At 50.7% G+C, this 16,578-nt stretch overlaps 1 protein-coding gene across 4 annotated transcripts in view; it reads right to left on the bottom strand.

Annotated features, from left to right (window-relative positions):
* The window catches only part of CACNA1A (calcium voltage-gated channel subunit alpha1 A), a gene marked incomplete at both ends in the record, with an annotated part of 321,342 nt that overhangs the window by 60,249 nt on the left and 244,515 nt on the right, over positions 1 to 16,578 (bottom strand). For all 4 annotated transcript variants that reach the window (XM_079702108.1, XM_079702110.1, XM_079702111.1 and 1 more), the window contains 5 exons: positions 643 to 749; positions 1,520 to 1,579; positions 6,053 to 6,182; positions 7,742 to 7,880; positions 9,535 to 9,998. In XM_079702108.1, the coding sequence (XP_079558234.1) occupies positions 643 to 749; positions 1,520 to 1,579; positions 6,053 to 6,182; positions 7,742 to 7,880; positions 9,535 to 9,998 (900 nt within the window). The remainder of the gene's footprint in view (positions 1 to 642; positions 750 to 1,519; positions 1,580 to 6,052; positions 6,183 to 7,741; positions 7,881 to 9,534; positions 9,999 to 16,578) is intronic.

The following is a 16,578-nucleotide window of genomic DNA, read 5'->3' as shown; positions in this document are numbered from 1 at the left end:
TAAGCCTTTGGGTGCCATCTTGGAATGACTACTGAGCTCTCAGGTGCCATCTTAAAATGGCTGCCCAGAATTCGGGTGCCATCTTGAAATGGCTGTCCAGAACCCAGCTGCCATTTTGACATGGCTGCCCAGAATTCGGGCACCATCTTGGAGCTGCATGATGAGGCATGACCTTTCAGAGTGTCCTAGGACTGCCAGGAGAAGTTCAAGACACACAAGGGGAGTCATCAGGTCTATAACTACAGGGCCTTCGGGCACAGGGTGGGGATCCAAATTCTCATGCACATTCGTTTCCTGATTGTCTTTTTAGGGGCTCCCCAAAGAGACAGTGGCTTGGGCAGAGCTTGTAGAGCAGAAGGAAGATGAGATGTCCCGGTGGGGCTAGTCTACGGAAAGCAGCAGAGCAAGGGGTCGGTGGCATGGCTGTGTGACGAGGTAGAAGGTGGGAGGCCTTCTCCTTCGTCCTCCGTGGTGGGCATCATGCAAAAGCCAATCGAAGCTCTTCCTGGTGGCATGCGGATGCCTCCCCCCACCCTGGAGCCCACTCTCCCCTTCTCTACACCCCGAGAACACGTCCCCTGATTCACTGGGCTGGGGACGGAGGGACGAAGAGGCAGGTGGAGTCCTCGAGAGGACACTTACGTGAAGGCAAAGGCCACCAGGGCCCCACTGACCACTATGAAGTCGAGAATGTTCCAGAGGTCACGGAAGTAGGCACCCTGGTGTAGGACGAGCCCCAGGTCGATCATCTATGGGAGGAGAAGAGACAGCGCTCTGATCCCTCATCCCCACCCTGGGGAGCAGGATCCACCCTTTAGCCTCAGGAGGAGGGGCAACAGGAGGGGGCATGGTAGTCAATGGGACCACCTCATCCTGAAGGGCTGGGACAGTGGCCAGAGGACCTGGGGGAGGAGTGAGAGCCCCTGCTCAAGGAACCTTCCCACCTTGTGAAAGGTAGTTCTGACTTGCTGGTTCTTAGGTCGAAACCTTGGGATCCCCCCGGGCTCCTCACCCCACATCAGATACATTAGCAAACCCTGTTGGTTCTGCCTTCCAAACCTTCCAAGAATCTGCCCACTTTTCACCACCTTCTCTGCCACCACCCTGGGCTGGTCCCCATCATCTCCTGCCTGGACCAGTGCAATCACCTGCTCCCAGTTCTCTTGGGTCCCACCCACCCTGCTCCCCCTCTCAAGCCTGTCCTCCCAGAGAGGCTAGAGGGTGGCTGTGAACACCTGAGTCCAATCATGTCCCTCTGCTCAGAACCTTCCATGGCGCCCACCTCACTTGGGATAAAAGCCTAAGTCCTCCCTGTGGCCCCCAAGTTCTTGCATGATTCGTTCCTCCCTGCTCATCTCCCTGACCTGGTTTCCCCACCCTCCTCTCTCACTCCTTCCGGATGCACCAGCTTCCTTGATGTTCCTCAAACACAGCAAGCATTTCTAATCTCTGGGGTGAGCCTCCTGCACCAGGGTGGCATTCTTGAGGGTGCAGAATCCTGTGGAGCCCTGGCACTCACCTTGATCACCATCTCAAAGGTAAAGACGCCTGTAAAAACGTAGTCAAAATATCGCAGCACCTGCAGGGGATAAAAGCAAGGGGGCAGCAGATCATTGGCTTGCTCCAGCAGAGCCCTCGTGCACCTAGCCTTGGTCCACTGGGGTGTGTGGCCTCCAACAAAGTCCCCAGGGAGCAGAATCTCCATCCACATGAGGAAATGCTGCATCCACGTACAGTTGGGCAGGTCGTGCACTCCCCAAGGGCCTCCTCCCACTGTCTCAGGGCAGATTTGTATGTTGTGAATGAAACTGTCCAGCAGATGGCAGCAAAGTCCTAGCAAAAATCACTCTACCAGGCTGGTCTGCTTACCAAAGGAAAGGGTGCCTTTTTTATTTGCCCAAAGCACTATATGGACTAGAGGTGGCCCCAGGGAAGTTCAGGGGGACTGCATCTCTGTGGGCGACAGGTCTGATCCCCCAGTGCCTCTGACCTGCTGGGTCTCCTGGGTGAGTAACTGTTCCCACACAGGGTTTCCTAAACATGATTAGCCGTCCAGGACAGACACTGGGGACAAACCTCACTGTGGCGCCCATCTCCCTCCCCACTCCGGGGCCACACACTCAGCAGGGTGGGTTGATTCTCCCTCTCCCCACCACTTTACACAAGACCAGGCATTAGTGGTTTCTGTCTGGACGGGCAACATCCTGCACTCTGGCCCCTTTCCTGGCCATGCCATAGCACATCCCTGGTGTGACCCTGGCATGACCCTGGCATGAGGATGTTGAGTGTGCTGGCACAGTGCCCAGCACATGGTAAGCGCAGGGGGCTGACTTCATCAGATTTGCCTTGGAGAAGTAAGGGCTGGTAACTACTAAGGATGGCCACCAGAGGGCGCCGGTGAGCACAGAAGTCAGGTCACCCACCACCCTCTTCTCTGCTTAAGAACCCTCTGTGGCTCACACCTCACTCGGGTAAAAGCCAAAGTCCTCCTCGTGCCCTCCAAGGCCCTGCACAATCTGCCTGGCCACCTCCTTGCCCTCATCTTGTCCTACTCTCCCCCTTGCTCACTCTGATTCTGCCACCCTGGATGTTCTCACCTCAGGGCCTTTGCACAGGCTGTTCCCTCTGCCTGGAATGCTCTTCTCCATGTTCCAACTGATTCCCTCTCTCTCCTCCTTTATGACTTGGCTCAAATATCACTTTCTCAGTGAGGCCTTCCCTGACTGCCTGTTTCAAATTCCACCAAGTCTACCCCTTCCCCCAATATCCCTCATCCCTAGCACTTATCACATCCTGACACACTATTTGTTATAGTTATTAATAATCTCACTGTCCACCTCCCCAACCTGAAAGTCAACCTCACAAGGGCAGGGATATTTGTCTGTCCCTGTGGCATCTCCAGCTTATAGTACAGGGCCAGGCATACTCAAGAAATGTTTGTTGAATGAATGCATGAATAGCTGTGGCTGCACTGGGTCCTGCAGGAGCTGGGATCCGTGATCTGTGTGGTCACCACTCACATTCTCATTATGTGTGGTGCGTGAAGGGCCACTGGAGACCAGAGTGGCCAGGATGGCTAACTTCCTGGGATGTGCAGCAGGTGCAAGGGGCTGGAAGGTTCTGGGAAGGCTGAGGGGATGGTGGTGGGAGAGCATTTCAGGTGTACCGGGCAGAGGGCACAGCATGGATAAAGGCCCGGTGCTCTGTGAGCTCTGAGATGGCAGGGACTGTCTCATACCCTGTCAACCCTTGATGTTTAGCTCAGCATGTGGCACACAGTAGTTGCTCATTAAATAATTACTAAATAAAGAAATGAATGGAAGGAAAGGAGGAAAGAAGGAAGGAAAGGAGGCGGGGGGAAAGGCAGGCCAGGTGGTCAGCTGCATCAAATTCTGGAGAGCTTAATAAGTGGAGCAAGAGAAAATCAAAAGACCAATAAATTAGGTTCAACCGTATCTAATATGTAGATCTTTTTGACCTACAAAAGGCAATTCTCTGTGGCTCACTGAAATCCAAAAAGGTTCTCAGTCTCATTTATCACAGGGAAATGCAAATCAAAGTCCCAATGAGATTCCACACCCACCAGGTTGGCTAAATGAAAGCGCTGACAGTACCAAGTGTGGGCAAGACTGTGGAGCAGTGGGAGCCTTGTACGTTGCTGGTGTGAGTAAACATTCTGGCTGCATCTTTGGGGCCAAGCACGTGTAAATTCTATGTATGATCCAGAAACTCCATTTCTGGTTTTAGACCCTGGAGAAAGTCAAGCCCAGGGGCCCCATGTTGGGGGTAGGGGATGCCGTGACAGCATTCTAAACTGCAGACGATCCAAATGTGTGTCAAATGGAAGATGCATAAACAAATTATGGCATGGAGTGGAATATTCAACAGCAACGGAAAAGAATGACTGTCGCTACCAGCCTCAATACATGCTCATCTCACGGTGGACACGATTTTGGGTGACAGAGAGATGCATAGAATTTATCCCATCTGTTCAGTGTTAGAAACAGGCAAAAAAATTCTAGTGTTTAAGGATGCATGTACAGGTGGGAAAATCAGAGCAGCTAAGAAATGCTCCTTCCAGAAGTGGGGATTTTGATACCTCTAAGGTAGGGTTTTTCAAGCACTGTTGACAATAGGGGTCAGGTCATTCTCTGTGGTGAGGCTGCCCTGTGCGCTGCAGGGTGATGAACAGTGTCCCTGGTCCCCACCCTCTCGATGCCAGTAGCAGACCTCCACCTGTCCCAACTCACAACACCCAAACATGTCTGAAGACCTTGTTCCCACTTGCGAACCGAGCTCCAAAGGGAAGGGATGGGGGCGATCAAAGAGGTGCCTGTGGTCACGCTCAGTTTTGCTCTACTTCTTGGCTTGGGTGGTGCTTACATGGGGGAGTGCACTTGATAAATGAATGGATCATACATGTTCTGTGCACTTTTCTGAGGTCTGTTCTAGATCAGCTAATAAAAAGAACTCGGGAGGGGGCCTGGGGTATCAGCTGTCTTACCATGCTCTTGAAGAGAGAGGGCTTTTTAAAAAAAATTATTATTATTTTTTTGGCTGCGCGGCATGTGGGGTCTCAGTTCCCCAACCAGGGATCGAACCCGTGCCCCCTGCAGTGGAAGTGTGACGTCTTAACCACTGGACCACCAGGGAAATCCAGAAGAGGGAGGGCTTTGAGGAGAGATGTTTCAACTGTGAGATGGAGCAGTGGGGATGGGGCAGGGGAACCAGAGCTCTGCAAACGCTCCATGGGGGCTGGTGTGAGCCCTGCCAGGGTTCTCTATGGTCCCAGGAGCTGCAGCGGTCCCCTTGAACCCCCCCATGCCCATCCCCTCCCTGCCAGAGACAAAGCCCGCTCCAGTCTCCTAGAGCCAGCAGGGGGTTTGCTGACCCCTCTTGGGACGCCCCTTCCCCAAGCCTGGCTCCCTGGGTCCCTAGTTGAAACCAGGCAGCAGGAGATAACAGAGTGCAGCCTCAGCCCTGCCCTGGTACCAGTTTCCTTCAGGAGGCTTGTTCTAATTATTTCCTTCCATCTCCCCCATCGGGTTCCCAGGGGGCCTGCCAGGCCTGTGAAGGAAGGGAAAGTGCAAAGTAAGCTGATGACGGGCTTGATTTATGGGACTTGCCAGCCTCGCCAAGGCTCCTAACCTACTTAGTGAGGGCAGCAGGGCCTGACTCCCAGAGGAAGATGGCTCGTGTGGGGGCTGATGGGGGTAGAGGAAGGAGCTGGGGAAGAAGGCGCTGACACCAGTCCAGCCTCTGTCATGCCCTGGCCTGCTGGTGCCTTTGTTTCCCCTCTCAACCACGGCACACACTCATTCCTGCATCGCAGGACTTAAGGGGGGGACATGAGCACAGTAGGTGTTTGATAAATGGTGACAGTTGAGGGAAGCAGCGGGAGATCTAGTGGGGGCAGAATTGGAATTCTGCTGTGTGACCCTGGACAGGTCACTAAACCTCCCTGAGCCTCAGTTTCCTCATCTGTCCAATGGGGATACCCCAAGTACCTGGGGTTGTGCCTGGGATACAGCAAGTGCTCGATGGACAGGGGCTGTTAGCAGACCTTGGGCTCCCAGACGGAGAGCTTTTTAGCTCTCCCGAAAACTCAAAGTTTAGGAGGTGTCTCTGAGTCAAAAATAATCCTTTCTTTCAAAGCTTCTCATCGAAACAAAAAAAGTCCATTTGGTGAGACCTGACTGCAGAGGAGATGCCTCTGGAGCACCCCCTGTCTCAGTACCCCCCACATTCCACGCAGAGCTTGTGCACCTCCACATCCTGCCAGACCCACTCCCCCGACCAGGGATTCCAGCAATTTTCAGCCCCTCTTGGCCACCTCTTCCCCACCAGGCACACAGAAACACAGTCGCAAGGAACAAACATCCTTCCTCAAGAAGAGAATCAGAGCTTCCTCTCCCAACCAGTGGCCACAAGGGCTGTGCCCAGGGGTGCCCCCAACATTTATTCCACCTTAGCTATCTGCTTTTATGATGCAGGAGAAAGTGGCCCGTGACAGAGTAGCTGGGCTGGAAGGAACCTGCTGGGTAGGACTCACATTGTTTCGCGGTGCGTTGGGCTGCACGGGGTCCTCAGCTGCCAGGGCGATGCTGCTCATGGCGATGACCATGAGGATGCACATCTCAAAGTAGCGCAGGTTCAGGATGTAATGGCACAGGCGGCGAAGGCTGTTGAGGACAGGTAGGCGTGCAGAGGTCCACTCAGACCACAGGCTACTGAGCCCCTTCCTCTGTAATCTCCTTATGTCACCTACCAACTATCTGAGATCTCTAACTCCCAAGGTCCCACACCCAACAGAGTAACAAGCTCCTTCATCTGGGGACCCTCTTGGGGCAGGGGGAGCCCTCAGCGAGGGAAGATATCCACATCTCTGTTTAGAAGTTCCCATCACTTCCAAACCACCCTCTTGGGACATCTTAACTCACAGGCTGAGTTGAAGAAATATTGTCCTTGATTCTGTAGGAGATGAAAAGCTTTTTATGCATAAAATTTCACATGGTCAAACAAAATTGGGAAATTCTGGGTTAAGTAGATTTCCTTTTTTGTTTTCAATTAGTTGAGTGACCTTAGGCAAGTTATTGTACCTCAGTGCCCTCATAGGTGAAATGACCATAACAACAGTGCCTAACTCACAAGAATGTGAGGATCAAAAGAGTTAATATATGCCTGGTACATGGTAGGGGCTCCAAAAAGTTAGTTACTTAAATTACGAATTGCAGGCCTTATCAGAGTCTTTAATATGCTAATGAGATAATAATGAAATAATTAACCTCAAGTGGAGCTAATAATGATAAATATGTCATGAGATTGTATGAATGGCTGCAGGGCTGAGGGGCTAAGAACAAGGATGCTGGAGGCAGTCTGTCTGGGCTCTCCCACTTGCTTGCTGTTTGACTTCGGGCAGGTGACTTCATCTCTCTGGACCTCAGTTTCTTCATCTGTCCAATGGGGATAAGCAAAGTACCAACCCCTATAGGGTTATTATGAGAAAATTTTTTTATTTGTAAAGTATTCAGAATAGTGCCTGGTGCTAAGTGCCACATAAGAATTTCTTTATTAAAATAGCTAATGTCCACCACATAAAAAAGTAAATGCACAGGGTGAGCTCCAAGAGGCAGGTTAGAGAAAGCAGTTTCCCCTGCAGCTTATTTGACATGATTCTCCTTTGCCAAGAAGCATTTTGAGGGACCAGGGTTTCAAAAAATACCCTTTGGAAAAATGCAATTCTAAAACAACCTCTGAGCCACCAAGACATACATGCGATAAATTTCCCCCCTAAATAATCCAGCCTCCTCAAGGATGCCCAAGACAGAGGGCCATGAACTCAGAGATCATCTACCCAAAATCCAAATCCCTGTAGAGCAGAGCTCAGGGACCAGGGCTGCCATGTACAATTGTACAGGTTGTGCACTGCACAAGCAGCCATTTCTAAGGGACACCTCTCACATCACAGACAGTGTAGATGTGGATATTTATGACAGTGGTTTTTAGTTGGTGGCAGGAGGGGGTCTTTTCCAACAAAATCAGTACTTTATGATAAGTTTCTATCTTATATGACTTAAGAAAGGGACATCATTTTTTAATTTGCTCAAAGGTCTCCTATGGACTAATGGTCTTAGAGGCAACTCTCCCCCACTACCCTTTGTTTGGGTCTGCCCTCTGTCCTGACTTCCACTGCCCCAGTGGGAGCCCTGGGCCCCCTGCCCTGGCCATGGGCCATACTCACGGGTTGGTCGTAGAGAGGATAAACATGGAGCTGTAGGGGGGCATGGGCTTGGGGCCGTCTTCCCCGGGGTCGTCTTCCTCCTCCTCTTTCTTCTCTTCCTCCTTTTTTGGCAGTGGGTCTGGGTTGGCGTTTTTGTTCACTGTTGGGACAAGAACCAACACAGGGCTCCCTCCACGATTTCCCACAAACCTCTGGTCTCCTGCCTACTCTCCAGAGCAGGCAATAAGCAGCTGACACAAAGTGCCTACTATGTGCCAGGCACCCTATTATGCCATTTAATCCTCACCTGACCCTATGAGGTTGGTACTTTATGATCCCCACTTTACAGATGAGGAAACTGAGGCACAGAGAGGTGAAGTGGCTTGCCTAAGGTCACATGGCTGGGATGTGGCAAAGCTGGGATTTGAACCCGGGTAGCCTGGCCCCAGAGTGCTTGCTCTCAACCACTCTACAGCCTTGAGTCTGCTGGGACCCTCACAGGAAACTAACATAGACCTACCCCCGGCCTATGATGACCTTTATATTGTCACTTGGAGGCAGGCGGGGTGAGTACCAACAGCCCTACTTTACAGATGAGAATACTGAGCCCCTCCCATAGTCAAACTGCAGGGTTTCCCCCCATTAACACCCCTCTCCTGAGTGGGGTGAGGCACCATCCTCCTGAGCATTGATCCTGCAGCCTAGCCACTCTATGGGTCTGTGGACAGGCTGAGCCTTGCTGAGCCTCAGTTTTTTCATCTGTGAAATGGGCACAATGACAAGATCTGCCTTGTAGGACTGTGGCAAGCATTTATAGAGCAAACTCATGGACAGCTTTTGCATAGAACTGGGCTACCATTATCATCTTAAAAATAATAAACTCAGGGTAAGTTCCAAATTCCTGGTGCTTCTCAGATCGTAATCTTACAAGGGGGAGGTTGGGGGGGTGCAAAAACAGCCAATCCCTCAAGGTCCTAGACCTGCACTGTCCAGCATTTGAAACGTGGCTAGTCCAAACTGTGGCATGCAGTGTAAAAACACGCCAGATTTCCAAGACTGAGTATGAGAAAAAGAATGTAAGGTAGCTCATTAATAATTTAGAAAGTATTGATGACACATTGACATGTTAACATTTTGGATACAAATCAATAGTATTTTGGGTTAAATATGATTTAACTATTAAAGTTCAATTCACCTATTTCTTCTTTATTTTTAAAATCACTCCTTCCTTCCTTCTTCCCTCTTCCCTCCCTCCTTTTCTCCTTTCGTCCCTTCTTTCTTTCTTTTAACATGGCTACTAGAAAGTTTAATTAATTAATTACTTTGGCTGCACCACTCGGCTTGCGGGATCTTAGTTCCCCAACCAGGGATCGAATCCGTGCCCCCTGCAGTGGAAGCATGTAGTCCTAACCGCTGGACCACCAGGGAATTCCCCTAGAAAGTTTAAAATTACATAGGTGGCCTGTGTCACATTTCTTTTGGACAGCGCTGGCCTAAAGAATCATCTGACTCCCCCAGATTTCCATCAGAGGAATCCGTTGACTCCTCAAATATGGTGGCTCTCTGGCTCCCCTGTGGGAATTTGGGATGCAGGAAATGTTGCTAACCTATTGTGTACTTGTCAGGCATCGTCTGCATATTACCTCATTTAATTCTCCCAGCAGCCCTGTGGGGGCAGGAACTATGTCTCTACCCATTTTCCAGATGAAGCAAATTGAGGCCAGAGAGGCGGAGTCACTGTCCAGAGTCACCCAACTGAGCCTCTGGGGATTGAGCCCAGGAGGCCGGCTCATGTGTGAGATTGGAGCTCATACCTTGGACGACGGTGTGATTGAGGGGGCGCGGGCAGGCTGGGGGGATGTCCACCGTGGTGTGGTCGGGTTTCCTGGCAGTCTTAGCTGAGGTGGTCTGGGTGCTGCTGGGGTTGGTGACGATAAGGCTGTTCTCGGGGGTCTTGGGGGGGCCGGGGTTGGACGGGTTCCCCGGGTTGTTGGGTGTCCGGCGGCTGGAAGCATTCTGGGGGTTGGTGGCCATGGCAGGTGGGGCAGGCGTGGGGCCGGGGTCGGTGCTGTTCACCATCTTGGCTGCGCTCTGGGGCAGGCCGGCGTGGCCGAGGCTGTCGTGGGGACTGGCTGACTCCGCCGTGGCCAGCTTGTTGTTCTTCATGTTGTCAATATCCTCGGCCAGGGGTGGGTCTTGGCGGCCCAGGTCCTGCTGGATCGGCCGGGTGGTTGACAGGTTGGGGCCCGACACGGGGACCCCGGAGCCCTGGTTCTCTCTGTGGCAGGCAGGCCAATGAAAAAGAACCCATAAGTGAGTTAGAACATAGCGGGAATGTCTCCAGATCCTGCCTAAGATTCCACCATTCGAGGTCCAAGTTGGCGGTCGAGGGGCCGTGTCCTGAAACTCTCCGGTGCCTGGTCTGTTCTTGTTAGGGGTCAAGACCCTGTGGGAGTGTAAGTGCCCACCCTCCCAGGTTTCAGTGCGGTGCTTCTCCTGCCAGGGGGGCTGCTTCCTAAGAGATGAGGCTACTCCTTCATGGAGAAATCAGAAGGGAAAAGAACTTTCTGCCAGAGCCCGCATGTCTCCAATCCAAACCTTCCTGACCCTGCCTGTGTGTCTCCCATTAGCTCTGAGGCAGGATGGGGACACACAATGTTTCCAGGAGTGGCTAAAGCAGACACAGGGACACCATCTCTTTAGGGGTGGAATTGCCCCACGGATTTATCTTTTTGTTTTGTTTTTTGGCCACGCCATGTGGCTTGTGGGATCTTAGTTCCCTGACAGGGATTGAACCCCGGCCCTCAGCAGTGAAAGCGTGGAGTCCTAACCATTGGACCGCCAGGGAACTCCCTGCCTCATGGCTTTAAATGCTTGTAGTAAGTATGCCCCTTCCCAATATTCCAGTTAGGGAAAGCAGGTCATATACGTACATTAACATAATAAAAAATAACAATAGAAATAATAACAGCAAACATTTCAGTAACACACTTGCCTTGCAATAACTCCTTCGTCCTTAGCCCTAAGAGGGATAATTACCAGCACCGTTTTACAGGTGAGAAAACTGAAGCTCAGAGAGGTTAAGTCTCTTGCCAAGGCCACACAGCCAGTAAATGAACAAGGTAATTTCTCACAGGGATACAAGTGTGGTGGGCAAAGCATTCCAGGCAGGGGGAACAGCCAGTGCAAAGGACGTGAGGTGGGGATAAGCTTGTTGACGTTTCAGGAGGCTGGTATGGCTGAAGGTGGAGAGTGGGAGAGATGAGGTGGGTAGGGGTTTGGTGCCTCAGTGACTCAAATAATTAACACCATGCAGATGGACATGAGGAGAAAAGAGTCTGAGTGCTCAGTGCATTTGGAGAAGGAGAGGAAAAAGTTAAAGGTCCTTGCTTAGCTTTTCCGACCTCAATGCCCACTGAGACATCAGCTCCGCAAGGCAAGGGGTTTATTTTTGTCTGTCTTGTTCACAGCTGTGATTTCAGTGCCCAGAACAGGGCCTGGCACATGGCAAATGCCTGGTCACTTTTTTTTTTTTTTTTTTTTTTTTGCGGTACACGGGCCTCTCACTGCTGCGGCCTCTCCCTTTGCGGAGCACAGGCTCCGGACGCGCAGGCCCGGCGGCCATGGCCCACGGGCCCAGCCGCTCCGCGGCACGTGGGATCCTCCCGGACCGGGGCATGAACCCACGTCCCCTGCATTGGCAGGCGGACTCTCAACCACTGTGCCACCAGGGAAGCCCACCGGGTCACTTCTTGTCAAATGATAAATGAGTGTCCCCATTTTTCAGATAAGGACACTGAGGCCCAGGAGAAGTCCCACAGGCCTAGACTTGCCATCAACCCCTGCCTTCTCCCATCTGCACACTCACTGCCAGCTTGTCAGAGACCCCCAGGAGCCCTGGCTCTGGTGAGGGTGGCTACCTGCTCACTCTATGTCTTCGGCTGGTCCCAGCTCTGCCTGCCTGTGCATGGATCTGTGTGGACCTGACGCCCAGTTTGTTCTGTTTGCCTTCAGACACCCCTTCTGGGCCCTCGATCCTCAGATAAGAGGCTCCATTCTTCCCCCATCCCTGGGCACTGGCCCTGGCAAAGTCTGTTTCCCGGAAACACCAGGACATCTGTAGTTTATAATCTCAACGACTCCTCTCTCCAGAGGGCTCTGCAGTCCAAGACTTACCCCTCTGGCTCTTCTCAAATGTACCCCCCAATTCTGTATCCCATGCCCTCCACACCTCCTCATAAGAGCTCACACATATTGAGTACTTGCTGTGTGCCAGCCTGGACATGTCAGCTCATCTAATCCTTAGAATAACCACAGGGAGTGGGTAGTACTGTTATTCCCTTTTTACAGATGAGGAAACCAAGGCCCAGAAACACGAAGGGCCTTGCCCAAGGCCACACACTCAGTTGCTGGCAGAGGCAGCTTGGACCCAGACCACCTGGCTCCAGCACCCGTACTAACCCCCACCTGACACTGCAGCTCTCTTACTAAGCAGTTTGAGATCTCCCAGGAGACTCAGCCCACAGCTGCTGGGTGCAGGGAATCCTTGGCACTCACTGTAACCTCCAATAGTGTGAGCCAGCCTCTCTTCTATTTTGACTCATTACCTTCTGGGACAATCTTATGAGGCCTGAATTGTTACTGCTCCCATTACACAGATGAGGAAACTGAGGCCCGGAGAGGGTGAGTTAGGCATACTAGAAAATGGTTTTGTGGGACTTTCCTGGTGGTGCAGTGGATAAGACTCTGCACTCCCAATGCAGGGGGCCTGGGTTCAATCCCTGGTTAGGGAACTAGATCCCACATGCATGCCGCAACTAAGAGTTCGCATGCCATAAATAAGGAAACTGCAAGCCACAACTAAGGAGCCCACCTGCCACAACTAAGGAGCCCACGTGCCACAACTAAGGAGCCTCCCTGCTGCAACCAAATATATAAATAAAAATTAAAAAAAGAAAATGGCTTTGTCAGGCTGTTGCCATCACACACTCACTCAAGAGACCAGAAGTGAGCAAAAGACAGCCCTCAGGTTGTATCCATTCATCGAACACCCAGGAGATTAGGTACAATCACAGGAACCAAAGCCCCTGGACAGCATAGGCTTGCTTCCTGAGGCGCAATCTGTAACCCTAAATCTACCTAACACTTAAAAATTTAAAATAAGCTGGCCTCTGTAAATCAACTATACTTCAAATGAAAAATAATAATAATTAAAAAGAAAAAAGAAAAAGCTGGCCTCCCCTGGAGGCCCTTCCACTGGCTAAGCCACCAGCACCCTCTTTCTTGTTTTATTTTTGCATTTTAACTTGCAAAAGTCCATGGTGTTTTTAGCAAGCAGATGAGAGATGAGGTAATTTATTTTCAGGCTTGTGTCCCTGAGGCCGCAGAGGGAGAAGGGCAGGTCCAGGCAAATTCCTCACTTCTCAGTCATGTGAGCAGGTCCTAGATTGATAGACTGACCTGAGTTTGAGTCTCACCAATGCCACCTACTAGCTGTGGGATCCTCTGTAGCTTGATTAACCTCCCTGAGCCTCAGTTTCCTCATCTTTATTTATTTATTTTTAAAATCTTAGTAGAGTTTGTTCAATTTTTAAAAAAATATTTATTTATTTATTTGGTTGCACCAGGTCTTAGTTGCAGCAGGCAGGCTCCTTAGTTGCAGCTCACAGGCTCCTTAGTTGTGGCATGTGAACTCTTAGTTGCAGCATGCATGTGGGCATCTAGCTCCCTGACCAGGGATTGAACCCAGGCCCCCTGAATTGGGAATGTGGAGTCTTATCCACTGCGCCACCAGGGAAGTCCCAGTTTCCTCATCTTTAAATTGGGGATAATAGTAGTAGAACCTTCTCTATAACATGGAGACTAAAGTGAAGATCCTGGAATTTATTTGCTATGTGACCACTGGTGATTTACTCAGCCTGTTTCTCACCCATAACATGGGGATGATAACCTCGCTGAGTTCCTGTGAAGAATAAATGTGTGAACGAGCTGAGAGCTAGAGCATTGCTCGCAGGCCTGGAAACCTAATGGAATTTGCTCTGTTGGATTTAGAACTTGCTGGGGACCAGAGACGTTTTATTCCTTCCAATTTCCCCCTTTTGGAATAGGAATGTCTATTTTTGTGCTTGTCCCACCTTTGTGTTTTGGAAGCAGCTAATTTGTTTTCTAGTTTTCAGGTCCACAGATGGAAGAAAATTTTGCCCCCAAATGGATCATACCTAGAGTCTTACCAGTACTGGAGTTAGATGATGAGATTTGGAGTTTTTGAGCTGATGATGGGGTAAGACTTTTGGGGATGTTGAGATGGGGTGAATGTATTTTGCACGTGTACATCAGATGAAAAGATGGCTGGGAATATTTTCTCATCATTTTGTATATTCTTTTAAGTAGAGCTCTACGAAAAAGCAGGCTCAGTGAAGTTATCATTTCAAAGAGAATCTGAATCTTTTGGTCACCATCTAGAGAGACTGTACTAAATAACACAGCAGTTGAGATCACGGCGTACGTTTTGTTAGAGGGACAGCCTCACACATGGACCAAGAGCCCCTTGTTCGGATGGAAAGGGGATCTGAGGGTCTTTGTTTCATCTTGCTTTTGTTTCTTCTGCTGGCTCTGTTTGCAGTGGAGTTTTAACAAGCTCAGCCTGCAGAGGCCTAGTGTCAATCTCCAGGAAGTTTTATTTCCAAGTGTCTCCAAGGAGAACTCAAAAGCGGCAGAAAACTTTGAAGTCAGGCCCCTTCCCCCTTCCCTCTTGGGGATCTGCCATCATCTGCCCGGAATAGGCAGCTGATTGCATAATGCCTGTCCTGCACTGCATCCCTTTGCCAGCTAATCACTTCAGCATCCCTCTGCCAAGGGCTATGGACATCTTGCCTGGGGCATGCTCAGGTCCCTAAATTCAGAGGAAGGTGCTTGTGTCCCCACTATCCTTAGGACCTGCACATATTAACTCATTTAATCCCCACAACAATCACCATCTGAGGTGCTATTAGGATCAGGCCCATTTTACAGATGAGGAAGATGAGGCCCAGAGAGGCAAAGGCACTTGTCCATTGTTATCCAGCTGGGAAAGGGCTGAGTTGGACTCTGGCCCTAGAGATCTTAAGCTACAGCACCACTCAGTGAAGAAAACGGGGCAATGGATGAGTTGGTGTGCATGGAATGGAGGTGCTGAGACTGGTTAAGGCAAATTGGGGGTGCTGTAAGAATCAGGGTATTAAAGAATGAAGCCTCTCCTCTCCACCCCTTGCTGGATAAACTGTGAGGCTCAGAAGTCCAGTATCTCTCTTATTGCTCCTTTTGGGGAGTAGCTTGTCTTGCTGATGGGAGCAGGTGGAACTAGTATGCAAATAGCCGAGATATTAATTCTAGGGTGGTGCAGGTCTTGCAGGTCTCCTCAGTCAAGCCTAGCAGGAGGCACTGCCCAGTTATCAGGGAGTGGTGGATGCTCTGCAATCCATAGATTTTTACTGGGAGTCAGAGAAAGCTCCATCCTCACGTTGGTGCCCCTGGGGTGACACTGGGCTCAGCCACCTGGTGTGGGAGATCAGGGGTTAGCGACTGTTTAATGATACAAAACAGAGTGTGCTCCACCCCCTTTTTCCTGGGGTGAGCCAGTGAAAGCTTCGGGGGTGGGGGACATGTAAACCTGGGAAAACTGAAGTGGAAGAGGTTAAGGTAGAAATAGTGGGGGAAAACAGGGGAAATAGAAAGAAAACAATTATATTTATTATCAATGCTCTGGAGAATCAAAACACAGAGTGTGTCTGGGGAGAGGCCTAAGGAAGGACAAGAGGAGAAATGTGCGAGGCAGGCCTGTTAAGGGCCACTGGCTTTGTCATAATACAGAACTGAAATGTCTGTTTAGTATGTTATGTTCTTGAATAAAATTTTACCTTCGCCATTCTTATTCTATTTTTTTGGCTGCGCCACGTGGCACATGTTTGTCTTGGATTTTTTTCTCTAAAAGTGCCCGAATCTTCATGAAGTTTTATTTCCAATGAGAACCTTTTTATCAGCCAAATGAATAATGCCTCTCCTGGCCAGGGCGTTTGACACATCTGTTTTTTTTTTTTTTTTTTTTGCGGTACGCGGGCCTCTCACTGTTGTGGCCTCTCCCGTTGCGGAGCACAGGCTCCAGACGCGCAGGCTCAGCGGCCATGGCTCATGGGCCCAGCTGCTCCACGGCATGTGGGATCTTCCCGGACCGGGGCACGAACCCGTGTCCCCTGCATCGGCAGGCAGACTCTCAACCACTGCGCCACCAGGGAAGCCCTGACACATCTATTAATAAAGGAGTGAGCAGTACCCTCCTGGTGCAGATTTGGGGGTGGAAGTGGGGGAGGTACTTTGTTCCTCTGGAGAGGAGGGGGAGCAGGGGCCACCTGTGGAATTCAGGAAAGCTGGGTTCTTATCACACTACTGCTATCAGCTGGCTGGCTGCCCTTGGGGAAATCCCTTTCGCTCTCTGGGCCTCAGTTTCCCCATCTGTAAAAAGAAGGAGTTTGAGTGGACAATCCAAAGGCTATGGATGTAAAGTTTTGTTTTTTAGTCTATGATGAAACTGCCTTAATAGTAATAGTGATAATAATAATAGTAATAGCTAAAACTTATCAAATGCTTATTACTACTGCTATGGTGAAAAATAGTTGGGCTTCCCTGGTGGCGCAGTGGTTGAGAGTCCGCCTGCCGATGCAGGGGACACGGGTTCGTGCCCCGGTCCGGGAGGATCCCACATGCCACGGAGCGGCTGGGCCCGTGAGCCATGGCCGCTGAGCCTGTGCGTCTGGAGTCTGTGCTCCGCAACGGGAGAGGCCACAACAGTGAGAGGCCTGCGTACCGCAAAAAAAAAAAAAAAA

The sequence above is a fragment of the Hyperoodon ampullatus genome, assembly GCF_949752795.1.
Source record: "Hyperoodon ampullatus genome assembly, chromosome: 4".
In the NCBI taxonomy this organism is placed as follows: domain Eukaryota; kingdom Metazoa; phylum Chordata; class Mammalia; order Artiodactyla; family Ziphiidae; genus Hyperoodon; species Hyperoodon ampullatus.
This window is presented reverse-complemented; position numbering and strand designations above follow the sequence as displayed.